General features: G+C 46.5%; 2 protein-coding genes across 3 annotated transcripts in view; one reads left to right on the forward strand and one right to left on the reverse strand.

The window, feature by feature from the left end:
* The window catches only part of GHRH (growth hormone releasing hormone), a 99,148-nt gene that overhangs the window by 38,553 nt on the left and 38,879 nt on the right, over positions 1 to 21,716 (reverse strand). The gene's annotated exons all lie outside the window — the stretch shown is intronic.
* The window catches only part of MANBAL (mannosidase beta like), a 29,377-nt gene that overhangs the window by 1,914 nt on the left and 5,747 nt on the right, over positions 1 to 21,716 (forward strand). Inside the window, exon 2 of the mRNA XM_073606527.1 lies at positions 16,445 to 16,612. Within this exon, the coding sequence (XP_073462628.1) occupies positions 16,463 to 16,612 (150 nt within the window). The 5' untranslated portion in view covers positions 16,445 to 16,462. The remainder of the gene's footprint in view (positions 1 to 16,444; positions 16,613 to 21,716) is intronic.

Below are 21,716 nucleotides of genomic sequence, written 5' to 3' on the forward strand. Positions count from 1 at the left end.
CACGCACATGGGAACGGCATGCACCTGAAACACGGCGCAGGCGCAAGGCTTACTGGCTTTAAAAGCTTTTCACTCTGAAAGAGTCTGGTTGGCTGATGGAGGGACACAGAGCATACAAGGGCATGTAAGCTGTATGGGTGTTTGGATACAGGCATTTTTAAGTGGGCACGTTTACTCAACATTGAGACTGAGCGTTTATAGTGGAATATTATTCATTTGCTAGCCTAAAGCTCGGCAGTAGATGCACTGTGTTAGTACCTCCAGTGGTGTATTTAGGTTTTGTGCTGCCCTAGGCCTGACTAAACGCATGCACCCCCCTAATTTAAATACGACCCACCCCATCCTGTCGAGGCCACACCCCTTCCTGTTTAAGACCCACCCTATCATCTGTAAACCAAGCCCCTTCCTCTTTAGGCTTATTTGGCACCTTTCAGGGGGGAACGGGTACCTGTTTCTGACAGGTACCCTTCCTCACTTCCGGGAGCCTGCGCTGTCCCCTTTGAAGTTTGCCCCCCCCTCCTCCTTCCTCCACTGGGCCATTCAGAAAGTGCAACGCGCTTCGCACATGTGCAGTAGGGAACCGGTCGGTTTCCCTTACCATGAATGATAGTGGTAAAACCCGAGAGCCAATCCGAAAATCGGCTGAGGTGTCAACATCGCTGGACCCTGGGACAGGTAAGTGTCCTAATATTAAAAGTCAGCAGCTACAGTATTTGTAGCTGCTGAGTTTTATTGCTATCATGGGGGGGGGGGGGTCTCACTGTGCCCATCAATTGCAGCCTCACTGTGCCCCATCAAATGCAGCCACTGTGCCCCATCAAATGCAGCCACTGTGCCCCATCAAATGCAGCCACTGTGCCCCATCAAATGCAGCCACTGTGCCCATCAAACTCAGCCACTGTGCCCATCAAACGCAGCCACTGTGCCCATCAAATGCAGCCACTGTGCCCATCAAACGCAGCCACTGTGCCCTCAAACGCAGCCACTGTACCCATCAAATGCTGCCACTGTGCCAATTGCAGCCACTGTGCCCATCAATTGCAGCCACTGTGCCCATCAATTGCAGCCACTGTGCCCATCAATTGCAGCCACTGTGCCCCATCAAACGCAGCCACTGTGCCCCATCAAACGCAGCCACTGTGCCCAAACGCAGCCACTGTGCCCATCAAACGCATCCACTGTGCCCATCAAACGCATCCACTGTGCCATCAAATGTAGCCATTGTGCCATCAAACGCAGCCATTGTGCCATCAAACGCAGCCACTGTGCCCATGAAACGTAGCCACTGTGCCCATGAAACGTAGCCACTGTGCCCATCAAATGCTAACACTGTGCCCATCAAATGCTAACACTGTGCCCATCAATTGCAGCCACTGTGCCCATCAAACGCAGCCACTGTGCCCATCAAACGCAGCCACTGTGCCCATCAAACGCAGCCACTGTGCCCATCAAACACATCCACTGTGCCATCAAACGCATCCACTGTGCCATCAAATGTAGCCATTGTGTCATCAAACGCAGCCATTGTGCCCATCAAACGTAGCCACTGTGCCCATCAAATGCTAACACTGTGCCCATCAAATGCTAACACTGTGCCCATCAAATGCCACTGTGCCCATCAAACGTAGCCACCGTGCCCATCAATTGCAGCCACTGTGCCCATCAAACGTAGCCACTGTGCCCATCAAATGCTAACACTGTGCCCATCAAACGTAGCCACTGTGCCCATCAAACGTAGCCACTGTGCCCATCAAACGTAGCCACTGTGCCCATCAAATGCTAACACTGTGCCCATCAAATGCTGCCACTGCCAGTGCCCATAACACTGATATAATTTATTTAATCATTATACCTGCTGTCCTGGGGGTTTCCCTCGTGCTCCTCTCTCTCCTCTATCTGACGTCACAGCCAGATCCCGCCCCAGGGCCGAGGAGAAGATTCACTGCAGGGGAGGGTAGGCGGAGCTTAAGGCTCCACCTGTCACCTGCTGATTATAGAGGAGCGAGTGACACACGCCGCCCCCCCCGCATGAGAAACACACCCCCCCCCCACCTGTCTTGCCGATTCCCGGATGCCGCCTCCCGCACACATGCAGCCCACGGCGGCCGGCTTTCTGTAGCGGCGCCACGGTGTATGGGCGTGCTTGGCAGAGAGTGGGGGGGCGTGAGGTACACGCCCCCACCCTCTGCCAAGCACGCCCATACACCGCGGCGCCGCTACAGAAAGCCGGCTGCCTTGGGCTGCATGTGTGCGGGAGGCGACAGCGGGAGCCGGGAATCGGCAAGACGGGTAGGGGGGCTTCCTCTCATGCGGGGGGACGGCCCTTTTCGCCGCCCCCCGCAAAGTGCCGCCCTAGGCCTAGGCCTTGTTGGCCTAGGCCAAAACACAGCCCTGAGTACCTCTGCTCTTAGGACTATGTTTTCCCGTAAAAAGGGTAATACAACAGGGGGGATCGCAAGGTCGCTGCAGTCAGAGCCTGGGGCTCCTAGTGCCACGTCCGCAGTTCAGTCCTCCTCTGAAGCATCTGGAGAGTCTGAGCCACCTTGTCTCTCAGACATTGTGGCTACCTCCAACATTCCAGCCCCTGCATACGTCACTAAAGACGATTTGGCTTTGGCCCTGGCTGGTTTGGAAGGAAAAATAGCTGATATGCTCACATCTTCCCCCCCAGGAGGGGAAAAAACGTGGCAGATGCCCTTCTGCCCTTGACCTTCCATTAAAAAACTCTTGCCTGGGTTTCCCTTTCATGCAGAAAGGTTGTTTGGGTGAAGATTTGGATAAATACATCCAAAAGATTTCTGGGGGTAAGAGTACCCTTCTGCTGGTTAAGAAAAGGAATAAACGTCCTTCTTCCAAACATGCTTCCCCTCCGATGCCTGGGGCAACAGCCTCCAGGCAGTCTGAATGGCCTCCACCGTCTGGGGCAAAGAGTAAGCCTCATAATCAAGCACAGGGCCAGAAAAAGGCCAGGGGTTCAGAAGTCCACAAAACGGAGTCCCAAGGGTTCCTTCTGAAGGGGCGCCCCCGCTCGATCGAGTGGGGGGAAGACTTCGGAGGTTTTCAGAAACTTGGCAAGAGGAAATCTAAGACAAATGGGTCCTCTCTGTGGTAGCACTAGGCTACAAACTAGAGTTCCAAGAGTTTCCACGTCTCGTTTTTTTAAGATCAAACGTTCCTAAGGACCCAGTAAAGAAAAAGTCCTTATTTCTGGCACTGGCCCGATTAATGTCTCAGGAAGTAATAATAGAGGTCCCCTCAGGAGAGAGGGACATGGGGTTTTATTCAAATTTCTTTACGGTACCAAAACCAAATGGAGATATCGGACCCGTTCTAGATCTCAAGGATCTGAATCGCTTCCTAAACATCCGCTCCTTTTGAATGGAGTTGATCCGGTCAGTTGTATCCACCCTACGGGGAGGAGAAGTTCTAGCATCCATAGATATCAAGGATGCATATCTACATGTGCCAATTTTTCCCGCTCACCAGAAGTTTCTGAGGTTTGCGGTAGAGCAGCGCCACGTTCAGTTCGTGGCCTTGCCGTTCTGGTAAGCCACCGCTCCCTGAGTATTTACAAAAGTTCTAGCCCCAGTACTAGCAAGACTAAGGGGCCAAGGTATAGCAGTAATGGAATACCTACTGGTAGATCAGTCAATAGCACGGTTAAACCATGGGGTGTCCAGAACGGTCAGTTATCTGGGACACCTGGGTTGGATTCTCAGTCTAGAGAAATCATCCTTACGGCTGGTAAGAAGGCGGGAGTATTTGGGCCTGGTCATAGACACAACCCAGGAAAGGGTGTTTTTGCCTCAGGCAAAAGTCAACACTCTAAGAGAGCTGGTCAAGGCAAGGAAGGGTCCTTCCCTTCGCCTTTGCATGAGATTACTAGGGAAGATGGTAACTTCCTTCGAAGTGGTTCCCTATGCCTAGTTTCATTCAAGACTGTTCAGCACAGTATTCTGTCTGCTTGGAACAAACAGATCCAAGCCTTGGATTATCCAATGAATCTGGCCCCAAAAGTACGCCAGAGTCTCAATTGGTGGTTGTTAACCACTTAACAACCGGCCCATAGCCGAATGATGGCTACAGGTTGCTTAACTCTGGGAGGGCATACAGTGACGTCCTCCCAGAATCCCGCTCTCGCGCGCACCTGAGAACATCCGTGACCGCCAGGTCCTCACAAATCACGGTAAACGGCCTTTACACGCACATGAACTTTAATGGGATCCCAGTCTTACTCCATAGGGTTCAATATTGAGTTGGCCCACCCTTTGCAGCTATAACAGCTTTAACTCTTCTGGGAAGGTTGTCCACAAGTTTTAGGAGTGTGTCTATGGGAATGTTTGACCATTTTTCCAGAAACGCATTTGTGAGGTCAGGCACTGATATTGGACGAGAAGGCCTACTCGCAGTCTTCGCTCTAATTCATTCCAAAGGTGTTCGGATTGAGGTCAGGACTCTGTGCAGGCCAGTCAAGTTCCTCCACCCTAAACTCGCTTATCCATGTCTTTATGGACCTTGTTTTGTGCACTGGGGGGGGGGGGGAATTATGGTGTGGGGTTGTTTTTCAGGGGTTGGGTTTGGCCTCTTAGTTCCAGCAAACAGAACTCCTTAAGGCGTCAGCATACTAAGACATTTTGGACAATTTAATGCTCCCAACTTTGTGGGAACAGTTTGGGGATGGCCCCTTCCTGTTCCAACATGACTGCGCACCAGTGCACAAAGCAAGGTCCATAAAGACATGGACTTAGCAAGGGTGGTGGAAAATCAACTTCAATTGCAAAAAATTACATTACAATAGTAACTAAAACATATAAAATTAATTGTAAAAAATAAAAATTCCAACGTGCTATAATGGTGCGAACCTCCCAACTAAAAAGTTGTTGCACGTGAAGTTAGTTTGTATTGCAATTATCTGTAGAGGGGTTTCCACCATCCTTGCTAAGTTTAAAAATAATGTATGTTTTATTCTCATTTTGATGTGTATTACATGTGAAATCACATATCACTGGAATTATTGCACCTGAAGTTCATCTGTTTGGCAAATATCTATAGGAGAGGTTTCCACCACCCCTGCTAAGTTTCATTTTTTATGTCTTTTTTCAGCTTGATGTGTATTATATGTATTGTGGTAATATTGAAATGTATTGATATTTCCATATATTAGAGGGTTTAACCATTATTGGTAAGTTGGCGCTACACTTTTTTTTTTTTTTTTTTGTGGTGTGGGAACACGTAACAGTGCTTAGCAGTAAGCCTTTTACTGACACTTTTTTATTTTACCTCCAGTAGTTTATTGTAAATTAAGTAGGGTGGTGATTACCTATTATACAAAAGATTGGCATGTGGCATTTATAAACATCGACGGATTTCAGTTGTGCCCCACCAGGCCCCCCATGAACAATGTGCTGAGTTCATCTGCCCATCCCTGCACTCAGTGCACTGATGGGAACTGATTGGCAGCACTCATGGGCACTGATAGGCGACATTGGCAGCACTAATGGGCACTGCTTGGTGGCACTGATTGACACTAATTGGCAGGAATGATGGCCGGCATTGATGGTCCCCGATTGGCGATGATGGTCCCCGATTGGCGATGATTGGCAACACTGATTGGCAGCGCTGATGGTCACTTACAGGTGGCACTGATGGGCACTCATAGGCAGCACTGATACTGATGGGCAGCACTGATAGGCGGCACTGATTGGGACTGATAGAGGAGAGGGGGAGTTTCACATTTGAGCAGATAGCGAGGCTTGTAAGAGCCACTCAGTGTGTGAAACTGTCATGTAATGTAACTGCTTGCAGAGACCAGCTGTCAAAACTCAGCGGTGATGTCGGGGTGGGCGGGACCGAACAGCAATAAAACACCAGCCAATGATTGGGCTGCTTAAGAGAGGGGGCGGAGCAGCCCACACAGCCCCTATCCCATTCGCTGGTGTTTGATAGCTGTTCGGTCCCGCCCACCCCCGACATCACCACCGAGTTGTGACAGCTGGTCCCTGCAAGCAGTTACATTACATGACAGTTTCACACACTGAGCGTCTCTTACAAGCCTCGCTATCTGCTCAATGTGAAACTGTTCCACAGGCAGCGCGGGCTACACACTCTCTTGCAGCATTTCACAGCAGTTATCGGGAGACACTACTCCTTCTTTGTCCCCTTTAACCTTTTCTCCTCCTCCATTACTCCTTCCTTACAGTTTTTAATATTTCTTGTTTGTTTCTTCACTACCCCCCCAAACTTTCCCCCTTCTTTACAACACTTTCTTCCTCCCTCTCAAAGTGGTTGTACAACCACTTTTACCTACAGGTAAGCCAATATTAGGAGATAGACCATGGCTGGAACGGTTTAGGAGATATTTACAAAAAAAGCCATGCGCCGATGTCATCAGCGCATGCGCACTTTAGAAAGGGCAGATTGTGCCGTTTCTAATAGGGGTCATGCAGTGACTGGCGGCTCCAGCGTGCATGAGTGACGTCACGCGACACCAGCCAGTCACAGAGCCAGAGTTTGTGGCCCCGGAAGGAAGAGGGGTGAAGATGGATGCTCGCTGCTAGTGGGGACAGCAGGGACATCGCAGGCTTCGGTTTCAGGTAAGTGACACATAATCACATAGTAGTCCATTATGCTTTACCTTTGCAGGGAAGTAAAGAGGAAGTAAAACCCACCAGGGTTTGCATTACTTTTTCTTCCTTCTTCACTACTTCTTCCTCCCCCCCAACTTTTTTCCTCCTTCCTTACTGCTCCTTCATTTTTCTCGTCTAACTTTTCCTCCTTATTCACTACTTCTTTCTGCCCCTTAATCTTAAGAGGAGGAAGGAGGAGTGAAGGTGGAACCTTCACTACTTCCTCCTCTTTTACTTTTTTTTCCCTCTTTCAATACGCCTTCTTCCTTCCTTCCCTCCCTGCTTTATGCCAGTTTCAGTACCAGTGTTGACATGTGTACCAGACTCATATATTTCTTACTACCACTTTTGAAATCGGTCACTATGGCTGCAACAGATTCTAAAAGAATTGCCACCAATTTGCACATAAGCAAACTGGCACTAATTCAGACCAACTCTAAGCTGCTTCACAGAGAGACACCAGTGCTCAGAGTGGGGCATTTTGTGCTGGAAAGCTGTCATGAATGTGATGGCTTCCTGCTCACGGTTAGCGGTTGTTAGAATGCTGACAGCCATTGGCTTCCTAGCAACCAACGACTCATCACCAGCCTTGGTAGCCTCCCTTGCAGTATGATTATGTCAGATTTTTGCGCTTCAAAGCGGTACAATTATTTTGCATAGAAATTTGGCGTTTTATATTGTAGGCCTGTAATTCTTAGCAATAACTCACTTAAATCTGTCCGCTAAGGGTCTAGTAGATATCCCGGGTATGATGAAGTTTGAAACACAAAATCAGAAATTATAATAAATAAATAATTATAAAAAATAATAATATAATAATAATAAAATTAATTTCCCCACGATTCACTATCGCTCAATTCTGCAAGTTTTCTAATTTATTATCGCTGTTTTCTAGCTGGTCTAAAACCACTTTTGACGTAAAGGGACACTTTTTGGTTGCTATGGACAATCTCCAGTTTCCAGGCAGAAAGAACAGTATATATAATATAAAACTGCATGCAGGGCATTTGACAAAGCACTAGGGACAACATGGATGTGAAATAATTTCATACAGTAATGTAATCTGTAAGATTACAGTGTACTGTATGTGTTATGATTTTTCACTTTTTTTAATTTGCCCCTGGACTCCGCCCCCGCGTGTCGCGACACTCGCAGGGAACGGAGCCTGGCTTAGAGAGGCTTCGGGCGGAGGACAGAGCCCACAGACACAGCAGGGGGACATTGCAGGATCCTGGGGACAAGGTAAGTATACCGCACCAGGATCCTGCAATGCAAAATCCAGAGTGTGGCTCGGGGGTTACCGCTAATGGTGCTGAAATCTAACCCCGAGCCACACTCGGGAAAACCACCAGGGAGGTTAAGCTGGGAGATTCCCTGGCCACAGCTGAAGGTAAACAAAAGAGCTGGGGCTGCTTGCTGATGTCATTATCCAAATATGGCAATCACCATATTTGGGTAATGACAGGAATCTCCCGTCAGCAGAGGAATTCCTTATTGGTTGCTATGATGCTGTCAGCTGCACAGCAACCAATGACGCAGTGCGTCCATTGCTAAATGTGCGCTGAGGACAGGAGTGTCTGAGCATGCGGCACCTCTCCATGCCTCGATAAAATCACGTACCTGTCTCTGGGTTCATCAGGATCCCAAAGAGTGTCATATACACTTTTTATGATTTCCCTCTATTGAGTTTAGTTTAAATGGCATACCTGTAGGCCAAGGGCGGCTTCCTCAAAATCTAGCCAAAAAAAATAGCATCGCGAATGGTCTGCCCATCCTAGAAACTGAGCAGCTTCGCAGGGACAAGCGCTGTCCCTCATTTTACAAACCCGCACATGCGGAGTGTGCTCTCTCTCTCCCCTTGTCGCAGTGGCAGGCTGTTACATCATTTTCACTTAGATGAGAATTAAAGTAGGGGGAGCATCCAATTAAAAAAAAAAAAAAGAAAAAAGGGTACCCCTAAGCCACTAAATATTTAAAATGCAGTTTTTTTTAGTAGTGTGGAGGAAGTAAACGAGATGTTGTTTTTGGTAGTAGGTCTGCTTCAAGTGCTTTTACTGCATCCCTAGAATATGCTAATATTGAATGTGTATAGCGTGGGCGCTGGCAAAATGTAAACCTTTTTTTTCCGCTTAAAAATTGTGATTCATTCAGACGGTACATTTAAAGCTGATCTCCAGGCAAACAGCTAAAAACATATACATATGGGAGCTATTTTGCCCTTCAAAGGATTTTTATGTTTTTCCCTAATCGGTTTTCAGGACAGCCACCTTTTGAGAAACCTCGGCTCCTCCCTTCACAGGAAACACCGCCTTAGCTTCAAGATTTAGGCCCCTCCTGCCCCACTGGACCCTCAGTTTCGGTGTTTCCTCCGGTGAGAAGACATCGCTGGGAACCAGGGCTGATCAGCCTTGTGGGGAGAAGCTCTCCCATATCTCTATTTCTTGGCGGAGCCTTGGGCCTTGGGGGGAGGTACTGATAGGTCCGCCTCTTAGCCAACCCCAGCTTCTCCTGAGGGTAAGGAAGAAGCTTCGGGGGCCCGCTTTCACTCTGTCCAGGGGGGGATCGCTGGAGGTGTACTGTTCCTCCCTGCTTTCTGTGTGGCCAGTGAGGGAGCTGGAGGCTGGGCCGGAGGGTGTGGTGATGTCACGTCCGGTAGGGGCATGCAACTTTGCCGGGACCGCGGCTTCCAGTTCCAGCCACGGTCTATGAGAGGGCCAGGCTCTGGCTGGTGTGAGCCTGCAACGCTGGAGGGGTCAGCGAGCAGTTTAGGAAGGTGGGGGACCACCGCAGTCCTCATCGGGAGATGTCTGGGGCAGAGGCGGCCCAGAATGCTTCTGGTGAAGCCAGCACCAGCCACCAAGGTAAGAGGAACCCTGGGGTGGGTGTTCCCTTTCCGTATTACCCGATAGCTCCATGGGTGCAGACCCCTCTTGGTGGTCAGGGGGTTTGGGAGGCAGTACTGGGACCTTGGTGGTGGTTGGTCCTAGAGGCACTCCCGGTGACACTCTGCTTAGGTGCAGCACAATGACTTGGTGGTTAGCACTCCTGCTTCCAGCACTGGAGTCATCAGTTCAAATCCCAACCAGGTTGCTATCTGCCTGGAGTTTGCATGTCCTCCTTGTGTTGATGAACTCAGTTTAGGGAATGCCTAATTGGTTGTTTCCATGTTAAATAAATAAATAAATAAAAAGCAGTCCTCAGTGCAGTGAAGGCATCTTCTAGCACCTTTTCAGTAGGCCACCTATCATCTACTAAACTCTCCAGATGTCTTGGGCCTCCAGACAAGGCTGGGAGGGGAAGTGTTAATTCCCAGAGTGGGGCTTTAACCGTCATTGTCATTCACATGGTGTGCGTTTTGTATGAAGACAACCATTTATCACCTAGATGACTTCTCAGAGTGGCTTTGTCTTGAATGTCTAATCTCATAACCCTTCAGATCCTGCAGCCCCAGGCTAGCCCTCCGCCAGGTCAGCAGAGTATTGCACCAGCCACGCCGGTCTTACCCTCCACTAATGGAGGGACATGGAGGGGGGGGAGGACTAGTGAGAAGCTAAGGAGGAGCCAGTTAGCGCTTCTTCAGGCTCCCAGGTGGAGTCAGAGGGGGGGGAGGGGTTGGATGGCGAGTCCTCTAGACACAGAGGCGTTTCAACAGCTGGTGCACAGAGGGCTCTTTCAATCAGGGCCCCCCTTTCTACAAATATCTCTGCACCAGGTGATTTTTTTTAAAGACATTTACGGCTCTTTTACCGAGGGTGGCCTCGAAGTTTCACAGAGGCCAACAAATCATTTTGCCAACTTTTTGTCCAGTGGGGCAGGAGGGGCTTAAATCTTGAAGCTAAGGCGGCGTTTACTGTGAAGGGAGGAGCCGAGGTCTCTCAAAAGGTTGGCTGTCCTGAAAGATTCCTGGAAAAAACGTTACCGGTACGTAACTCTGATTTTCTATCCAGTCCTGAGATTTAAACGGCTCTGCCACACAGCACAGTCCTCTCTGGCAGAGAAGAGACCCTGCTCCTGTGCTTAGTAAGGCACAACATACATGTTACAACTTGATTGTACAGTCAGATTGTGTCAAAGTGCCAAAATGTATCCATAAATCTGCAGAATGATGGGACATTACAAGTCATAGATTTTCCACATTTCTTTTTATATCATTGTGACATTATTATAGAGCAGTTGAGTTACACAGCCACAGTTAGTCATGGATAAAGAAGACCAGGGGTTAATAAAAAAAAAAAAAAAAAATGTTTGTTTATAATAATATAATCTATTTGTTTATTTAAATAAATTGGACAAATGGTACAAGCATTCGCCCAGCCGTCACGAATCCTGACCATATTTTGCGTAATATTGATTTTCTAAGATCGCCAGCTCCATCTAGTGGCCATAATGCATTTTTTTTCCCCCCTGAAATATCTCAATCAGGAATATACCACAAGATGTCCACTAGAAGGAGCTGATGATCATAGGAAACATATTAGAATTTGTGATGGCTGGGTGTAGGCTTGTGACATGCTTTTCGCCAATTATAAACCTCCTAGTGTTGTACTTTATACAGATGTGTATTCATTGAAGCAGTTATTGTATTTTTAAAGGCAGATAGTATAAAGCTGAAAGTGGTTTTAAAAGCAGAAGTTTTTTAGACTGCATTAAGTTAAAAAAATAAACCTTCTGGGTGCAGAACTTGGACCCATTAAAGAGAAGCCCTGTGCCAGGAGCCTTGATGCTGGGTATCTTGACTTTTGTGTGTAATGGAGATCCCCCAGACAGTTTCCACACATCTAGTTTGCCTAGGTGCATAGGGCATTTGGGCATGATTGAATTGTTGCCTGGCGCTGGCATATGGATTTTTTTTTTTACAAATAACGTGTTTGTTTATTTGAGAAGAGTATACATTTACAGAATACAGGCATTATCAGCATATTCAGAGTGGCAATATACATGACAGAATAAACATCATATTCAGATAGGCATTTACTTTCCATCATGAGAGTTATGTGTAAAGTATTTGCTACCTTTTGCCTATACAACCCAGCTACTGGGTGATTTGTAAATATATATTATCTAATTAGGTGTATGTTCAACATACCGGAGAATTTTCAGTTGTTTCATTGCATGTGGCTGCATTTCCTAACCAAGAGTCCCAAATCTTCCCATATTTGGCCGGACAGCCCCTATGGGCGTAAATTTCTTTTTTATAGGGTAAGACAGTATTAATGGCGGGTATCCATTCCTGGAGTGTCGGTGCAGTTGCCCTTAACCATTTTCTCGCTATAAGTAATATAGCTACAAATTATGATTCCTGTAGAAATAAAATGTGGAATTTGTCTGATTCTGGGTCTGGGAACACTCCCAGTAAACATTGTTTAGGGCATAACTTCAAGGGGGACCCCATTTCGTCGTGTATAAATTGCATGTGGGACCAATAGTCTTGTATTAGTGGGCAAGACCAAATGAGATGAAAAAAGGAGCTAGTAGGACTGTCACATCTGGGGCAGAGCGGATTATAGTCACGTTTGTATTTGGCCAGGCGGGTGGGGGGTCAGATAGGTTCTATGAATAATATATAGTTGTGTGAGGCGGTCTGAAAGCCTAGTAGGGACTTTCCTGCAGCTGTCCAGTGCTTCCTCCCATTCCTCATCCTTCATTTCCCCCACGTCGCCAACCCATCTATCTTTCAATCTGTAGGCAGGTAACGTGGCTGTGGGCGAAGCAGAGAGTTGTAAAATACTGAAATAAGTTTTAGTGAATCTTGCCCCTTTATTATACTTATGCCGCGTACACGCGACCGGACTTTATGGCATACTTGGTCCAGCGGACCGAAGTCCGTTGGACAATTCGATCGTGTGTGGGCTCCAGCGGACTTTTTTTCCCCCAAAAGTTCAACGGACCTAGAAATTAAACATGTTTCAAATCTTTCCGACGGACTTGAGTCCGGTCGAAAAGTTTGCTTGTCTGTATGCTAGTCCAACAGACAAAAACCAACGCTAGGGCAGCTATTGGCTACTGGCTATGAACTTCCTTGTTCTAGTCTGGTCGTACGTCATCATGTACGAATCCGTTGGACTTTGGTTAATCGTGTGTAGGCAAGTCCGTTCATTCGAAAAGTCCGCCAGACCTAGTGCGTCGAAAAGTCCGCCCGTGTGTACGCGGCATTAGAATATCCAATTGTTCTAGATTGGAAGGATTATCACGAAATTGGGTCTGGAGGGCGTGACGGAGCTGGGGGTAACGGAAGTGCATGGAGTTTGGGAGGTTAAATTCGTCTTTAAGTTGTTGAAACGATTTAAGGGTAGTGCCACAATAGACATCTGACAAACTCCGCACACCCTGAGTGAGCCACAGGTTGTGGTCTGGTATGGTTAACAGTTCTTTTAGGCCTGGGTTATCCCAAAGTGGTGTGTGTGAGTGTGTGGACGGCGACTCCAGTCTACGTCTTACCACCTCCCAAATTTTACTATGGGTATATAATAATTCTCTGCGGTTTCCCAGCACCCATGGGTCTGCTGGGTCCCTAAATAGAATTTGAAAAGGGTGGGTATATAAACGTGTATACGGGGAGCATATCAGGGCCAGGTACCGGTCTTTGTCGTGTTTATCAAGATAATAGAAGTGCGAAAGTTGTGTTGCCAAATAATAAAGATTGAAGTCAGGCAGTGCTGTGCCCCCTAAATCCGTGGGGTTCTTCAGCACTTGCCATGACAGTTTGTATCGGGATTTACCCCACACAAAAGGAGTTGAGAATAGCTTCAATTGATTTAAATATTCTAAGGGGTAAGTAAACCGGAGCATGCCACAAAGCGTATAGGAACTTGGGGAGCAGAACCATTTTTATTAAATTTACGCGGCCCATTACACCCAGGGGAAGTTTAGCCCACGTCTGTGTCTTAACTTTCAGATTTGCTATCAAGGTTTCTATCTTCAATTTGACGAATTCTTCAGGGGTGCGGGTAATAATCATGCCTAGGTATTTCATGGAGCTAACCCGGATAAGGGGAGAAGAGGCTTGCGTTTTTGTGGGGGCGCTTATATCAGTAGGGAGGATCTGGGATTTGTCCCAATTTAGCTTTAAACCCGAGTAATTTCCAAATGTTTGTATTGTTTCTAGTGCTGTCTTTAGTGAGGGGCTGGCATCTTCTAGATATAACAGCATATCGTCGGCATATAGACTTATCGTCTCCACCAAACTCCTGCATCTCAGACCCTTGATTCCCGGGTGTGATCTAAGTGAAGCTGCAAGGGGCTCCACCTCCAGGGCATATAGTAAGGGGGAAAGTGGGCATCCCTGGCGTGTGCCCCTTGAGAGGAGGAAGGCGTCAGAGACTCTTCCATTAACCAGTATCCTGGCACTGGGGCTTTGATATAATAGTTGGATCCACTTGACAAAGTTAGGTCCGAATCCAAAGCGTGTCAGGCATTCCCAGAGGTAGGCCCATTCTACAGAATCGAACGCCTTTGCAGCGTCTAAAGACACCACGACTCTGGATCCTATCTGGTCATGCCAAGCTTGTAGGTTCATATATAGTCTGCGAAGCGTTGAATGCCGTATTTTTTGCCGGCATAAACCCAGTCTGATCCGCATGGATGAGGGTAAGAATCACCTTGTTTAGCCGCAGCGCCAGGACCTTGGCCAGAATCTTAATGTCTAGTTGGAGAAGGGATATTGGACGATATGATTCTGGAAATTCTAAGTCCTTGCCGGGTTTAGGTATGAGTACTATAAAGGCCTCGCACATAGATTTGGGTAAGGAGCCAGACTTAAATATGTGAGAGAATAGTTCGTGTAACTTAAGGATTAAGGATTCACTGTATGTTGCATAAAATTCTAAGGGGAGGCCGTCCGATCCCAGTGCTTTCGCCGGATTTAGATGTGATATGGCCTCTGCAATGTCTTCCGTAGTAATAGGGGCCTCCAACATCTCTGCCTGTGATTGGCAAAGTGTGGGCAGTTCTATATTAGCTAGTAGTGTCTCCTTGGGGTTATAAACCGTAGAAGAATATAGGGATGTAAAGAAGGAGCAGAACTCCCCAGCCACCTCATCCGGATCAGTGATCAATACATTATCCGTGCCCCTGAGGGAAACCACGGTTGGCGGTCTGTGATCCATATGTGCCAAGTATGCAAGGAGTCGTCCCGCCCGCTCTCCACATTCATACATCCTCTGTTTACTATAGAATATTTTCCTCTCAGCTTTTTCAAAATGGAGGCTATTTACCACTCAGGCTTGCAATTTTAGTTGATCAGCTTTGGATGGCGAGGGGTTGTTAGAAAAGTCTCTCTCTATATCTACTAGGGTTTGCTTAGCCTGCCTAACCACTTGTGAGGAGGTTTTCCTATATGTTGCAATAGATTGGGCGAGTGTCATACGGGCATGGGATTTAAAAGCATCCCATACCATATCGAATGGCGCCGTGTCCCTATTAGTTTGGAAGAAAATATCCCACTCCGTCCCTACCCCCTCTATACCAGGAACCACCTCTAACCAGAAAGGGTTGAGCTTCCATGTATAGGTAGTGGAGGGGGTGTTAAGTTTGAACTCAGCCCAATATGGTGCATGGTCTGAAAGTATACGGGGACAGAAACCCACATCACCAAGAATTGGAAGAAGGGAGCGAGATATTAGTATGAGGTCTATTCTTGACATTGAGTTGTGCGTAGCTGAAAAACATGAGAACATCTTATCATGTGGGTGGCAATGTCTCCAGGTGTCCATTAGAACAAGTTCATTGAGAAATTTAGCAAACCTCGTGTATGAGTGGGAGGGATTGTCAGGGGGAGTCATTGTCAGTCTGTCCAATTCCCTATCTGCCACATTATTAAAGTCCCCCATCAAGAGAGCTGGGACAGTAGGAAATTGGGTCATAAAAGAGAGACCCTCTGTTAACACAGCAAATTGGAAAGGAGGAGGTATGTAGACTGCCATTATCAGAAGTTCCAGACCGTTTATTTTGGCGTGTAAAAATAGGAATCTACCTTGGGGCTCGGATGTCAGTGTCAATAAACTGAATTGTGCCGTTTTGGCCACCAATATTGCAACTCCTCTGGAATTAGCAGTATAAGGAGCCTGGTATAACCAACCCACGGCTTTTTGAGTGATAGTAAAAGTTGGCCCGTGAGATGGGTCTCCACCAAAACCATAATCTCTGCGTGTTGTGCTTTGAGAAAAGATAGAGCTGCGTTTCTCTTTGGTCTAGCTCTAATGCCGCACACATTCCATATAATACATTTCAACTTAGGCATAGCGTGGATAAGCATCTAACATTGTCCCCGACACCCTGAGCGCCCGGTCAGCACGGCCCTACCCACAAGTGAGAGGGCCCGCCATGTCTCCTGAGGCATCCAGGGTAGCGAGGACAGAACATTTAAACAAGACCCACGGGGGTACAAATAACGGGCCATGTATAGGGCCCCAGTGTATCCTACATACATCTTACCATCGATCGAATGCCTGCAAATAGAACTCCTCTCAGCATTAAGTAATTGCAATACATAAAACAAACAGTAAAACTTTTGTAAGTTTGAAATTAACACGCTGGCATGTCCGGGCAGGCAGCCCCCTCTGATCATCGCAGGGGCAATCCGCCGAGACCGGACAGTCCAGGGAAACAAAACTTGTGAAACGTTACATCTGAAACTTGAAAAAGCGGGGCCTGTGAAGGCTCCCGTATCTAAGGGAACGATTATCCGCTGTAGAGCGGACAGTAGCATGAGGAGTGAGACTCCCAGTTCATAACCACCAGGATAACATATAAGGGGGGAACAGGAGGAGGTGGAAATGTGAGCATATGGATTAATTTTAATGATGATTGTGTGGTTGCAGGTTACAAGTCCAATAAGGATGCCAGAATCTCTGGATCTCTCACCCCCAGACATCCCGGAACCCAGCTTTCTAGAGATCTTACTCCGCTATGGACTGTTCTGCGGAGCAATCTTTCAGCTCATCTGCATTATGGCCGTTATATTCCCCGGAAGCAAGTCACAGGACACGGTGAGAGGTTTTAGAAGTTGTTAAACTATGTCTACTTTTTTTTTTTTTTTTTTTTTTTTTTAGGATGCTGTTCAGAGATGTAGGGAACTCAACTAACAAAGAAAATTGAGGGCTACCCAAGGTTTCTGGACCCTATTGGAGGATAAGCAGTTATCATAAATTCAGGGAGGTGCTGCCATAGACACCTATTGAGTTCAGAGACTGTCTATCCACTTCAAGACTGCAATACATATATATATGTTGTGGCTTTGAAGTGGTTTACTGGGGTTGTGGCTGAAGCTATCGGCCATAACCCCTGTATTTTTTTTTCAGCCGGCGATCCTCTTTCTCATAAAAGCATTCCGAGCAGCTAATTAGCCGATGGATCTCTTTGAGAAGCAGTGGAAAGGGTCGTCTCCCTCCTCCCGCTGCTCACCAGTGTTTCTTCTTGTTACTGTTCTTACCGGCGAGCCCAGGAAACTAATTGGGTAGTTGGTCACAGAGATGAGGAGAGACCAGAGAGACCTCTATGATCTAGGCCAGGGGGGTCAAACTCTTTCGTCGTGGGCCAAATCAGCATTATGTTTGCCAAGTTGTATCTGTAAGACTAGATATCCAAAGCACCCCTTACATCAGATGTCAAGAGCCCCCCCCATTATCAGTGTCAAGTAAAGTGTCTCCCACCCTCCCTTACATCCCAGTGCACCCCCCTTACTTTGCGCCGCTGCCAGGAAGAAGCTGGGGGCGGAGCTGGGAAGCCAAAAGTGCAGGGTCTGGAGGAGGACCAGAGGAGGGCTCAGGTGTGGCGGAGACAAGGGTGTGTTGTTGCTGCACAGTGAGGCCCATGATCTGTAGGAGTTCTGTCCTGCTCTCTGCTAACGACCGCTGAGATGGTTGGGGGGGGGGGAGCCTTTCTGCATCTGCATAGAGAAGCGCAGGATCTGGCAGAGGAGTTCTGTTCTCTCTGCTGCCAACTGCTGAGACAAGGAGGGTGCCGCAGCTCCAGCAGAAGTGCAAAGGCCACATGAAATGGCCTGGAGGGCCGGATTCAGCCCACGGGCCTTGTGTTTGACACACGTGATCTAGGAGGACCAGAGCAACGTCATGATTTCCGGTCTAGGGTGGAAATAAACCATTAAAAAAAAAAAAAAATTAAAGCATAAATTCAATGCTTTAATTTTTTTTTGATCTTTTGCTTTCAAAGGTAGAGATTAGATTTGGGGTCTTATAGACCCCAGATATCTCCATACAGAGGACCTGTCATCCCTTATTTCTGATACAAAGGATGTTTACACTCCTTGTAATAGGAATAACAGTGATCAAATAAAATATAATAATTTAACGAACAGTGTAAAAATAAATAAAGGAAAAAAACAAAATTTAAAGCGCCCCCATCCCTATACTTTTGCACACTGAAGCGAACGCATAATGTAAACAGTGTTTCCATCACACGTGAGGTATCACAGCGAACGTTAGAGCGAGAGAAATAATTCTAGCGCTAGACCTCCTCTTTAACTCTAAACAGGTAACCTGTAAAAATGTTAGTGTCGTCTATGGGGAATTTTAAGTACCATAGTTTGTAGCCATTCCACAAGCTTGCACAATTTTAAAGGGTGACATGTATCTATTTACTCGGCGTGACATCATATTTTATATTCTATTGTGTTTTTTTTTTGCAGTAAAATTCAATAAAGTGTATTTTTTTTCCCCAAAAAAAGTGTTTAAAAAAAAAACGCCGAGCAAATACCGTGTGCTGCAATGATTGCCATTTTATTCTCTAGGGTCTCTGGTAAAAATTAATATATGTTTTCTAGCAAAAAATATTTTTTTTTTTTTTTTGAAAATTATTTTTATTGCATGTTTTAAACACAACAAAACATAAAACAATTAACGACTAGCGCGCCTACAGTACCCATGAGTCAATATGCAATCATACATTACAGATCTACAAATGTGGCAATAATTGCTGAAGATACATCAAAAGCTCGGTACAATTTTCTGATCCCAACGTGACCTAGGATAAGCCCTAATAACCTCTTCAAAACATTAAAAGTTAGCGAAACTCAATTTCTAGCTCCCAACCCCAGGTGTTGAGAGACATCTCAGCAAATCAGCAGTATATTGATCTTTACTTGTAAACAAAAAGTGCCAGAAAAGGCCTGGTCCTTAAGTGGCTTTGGCAGCACCTCCTAACAAGTGGCTTATCTCGGGGCCGGTTTACACCATGAATCGCACAGGAATGCGCTGTGTGATTGACATGCGATCCAGGTGCAGTGTGATTTCAGCTTATTCATTTTATTGGGCTGAAATAGCACCGGACTGCACCAAAAGTAGTACATACACTACTTCACAAACTCGCAGCAATTGTATCTCATGGTACTACTGTTTTGCGACCTGCGTTTGGCGTTAACACTGTCACCTGCTGCAGATCGCAAGCACAGTTTGTTTTGAACGCGGTGCGGCCAACGCACATGGAACACAGGTTCCCCACATTCTGGTGTGAACTGGCCCTAAAGCTGGACATGGATGGTTCGTTCCCTTTTATTTTTGTGCAGCCAGTAGGCTGAACAGAAAATTGAACAGATTCTTCCATCCACACAAGCGAGGAGGGTGGAAGAATCCCCCTTACTTAAACATTGTACTCTAAGGCCTCATGCACACGAGACGCCGGTGCAAACTCTGCTGAACACATGTTTTTAAAAGCTAAAACCGGCATTCAGAAACGCCCGCTTTGCCGCGTTTGCATGCCGCGTTTAGCCGCGTTTGCGTCTAGAAGCGTCTGCAGAGCAGAGAATGACATTTTGCGACCCAAATTTGGGGCCCTGTATCTCTCGGGGCCACTTGGTTCTAGGAACCCCAAATTTGGTGTGCTAACACAGTGGAACTAGCACTACAACATATCCAAATTTTCCTAGCCCTAAGTGGCTCCGAGATATAGGGCCCCAAAGTCGGGTCACAAAATGTCAAGCACTTCTGCAGCAGAGAATGACATTTTGTGGCCCGAATTTGGGGCCCCATATCTCGTGGCCACTTGGTGCTAGGAACCCCAAATTTGGATATGTTATAGTGTTAGTCCAACTGTGTTAGCACCCCAAATTTGGGGTTCCTAGCACCAAGTGACCCCGGGATATGGGGCCCAAAATTTGGATCGCAAAATGTCAAGCACTTTTCTGCAGCAGAGAATGACATTTTTTGACCCGACTTTGGGGCCCCATATCTTGGGGCCACTTTGTGCTAGGAACCCCAAATTTGGGGTGCTAACACAACTGGACTAACACTATAACATAACAAATTTGGGGTTCCTAGCACAAAGTGGCCCCAAGATGTCGGGTCACAAAATGTCATTCTCTGCTGCAGAAAAGTGAATTTGGATATGTTGTAGTGCTAGTTCCACTGTGTTTGCATACCAAATTTGTGGTTCTTAGCAACAAGTCGGGTTGTAAAAAACACGCAAATGCGGCTAAACGCGGTACCGGCATTTAGCCGCGTTTGGCATCTGAAACGTGGAAAACTTTTGCGTCTGAACCCATTTTTTTGCTTCTGGAAAAACGAGGTTAAACGCAACTGCCTAAAAACGCCAAAAAACGAGACTGTGTACATGGACAAATAGGATAACATTGAATGGGTTCAGGGGCAGTTGAAAAAAGTGTCCAACTGCCTCTGAACGCGAGTTTAACAGCGTCTCGTGTGCATGAGGCCTTAGGCCTCATGTACACTGCTGCTGGTAAATGGATGTTTAGGAGCAGTTGGGCATTTTTTTTCAATTGCTCCTGAACTCTCCTCTATGTTATCTTATCAGTACATGTACACAGGGGAGTTTATAGTCATTTCTAGGCAGTTGAGTTTAGAGGCCTTTTTTGGAAAGCAAAAAAATAAGTTCAGACGCTGAGTTTAGAGGCATTTCAAGCGCTTCTAAATGCGGCTAAATGCGGTAACTCGCATTTAGCCGCGTTTTGTTTATAGGCGTTTTTCATTTTTAGCCATTTTGAAAAAAAATAAGTTTTTTTTTCAACGTTTCTAAACGCAAACGCGGCATAACGGACGTTTTAAACACAGGTTACTCTCTGTCAAGTTAAATCGTTCAGGAGAGGTTGTAAAAACGTTCCGTGTACATTAAGCCTTAAAGCCATTCCTGTTGCTGTCAGGATACAGTGATCAGCAGCTTTTCATTCGACGGAAGTTGTTATAACGATACATTTCTGTCAGACAGGGAGGGCCACACACAGATCCAAATTTGCCCAATCCCTGCTGAACTGGACGACTTTTTATCCATCTATGTTCAGCTGAACAAAATACTCTCATTTAAAATAATAAAAGTTTAAAGGATAAGTTCACCTTCGTAATATGTTACAACAGGTGGGGGACCGTCTCCCCGAACCCGCTGTCACAATCCAAAAACAGTGCTGTCATGCGGGGCTCCGCCCACACAGCCGCATCATTTATTCAGTTTCCTGTGAATGAATGAACTACAAGTACCGTCTTCCACTGTGGTGTAGTTCTCATTAAACTGTGAGGGAGCTGGTGAGCACTCTCGTAGTTCATTGATTCTTCCTGCTGCTCAGTAACTGCCCATATGGGAGGTGCAGGCAGACAGCTGACTAACGACGCACACACGATCGGAAATTCCACCAGCAAAACTCCGATGAGAGCTTTTTGTCGGAAAATGCGACCGTGTGTATGCTCCATCAGACTTTTGCTGGCGGAATTCCAGCCAGCAAAAGATTGAGAGCAGGTTCTCTATTTTTCGGTCGGGAAAAGTTCCTATCCGAAAATGCGTTTGTCTGTATGCAATTCAGACACGCAAAAAGTTCAGAGAACTTGTGTGACCGTGTGTATGCAAGCCAGGCTTGAGCGGAATTCCGTCGGAAAAACCATCCAAGTTTTTTCCGACAGAAAATCCGCTCGTGTGTATGGGGCATTAGAGTCTACAGGATCCTGGCATTGCACCTGTGATCTGCTAAATGTGAGTGCAATGCTTTACAGGCTGCAGTATAAAAAATAAATGCACTTTTTTTTTTTTTTTTTTTTTTTTTCAACCTGCATTTATATTTATTAAACATTTTTTTTTACAAAAGGTGAACTTATCCTTCAATTTGCTGACGGCTTCCAAATACTGCAAACTCCA

Source organism: Aquarana catesbeiana, linkage group LG12 (assembly GCF_042186555.1).
Source record: "Aquarana catesbeiana isolate 2022-GZ linkage group LG12, ASM4218655v1, whole genome shotgun sequence".
In the NCBI taxonomy this organism is placed as follows: domain Eukaryota; kingdom Metazoa; phylum Chordata; class Amphibia; order Anura; family Ranidae; genus Aquarana; species Aquarana catesbeiana.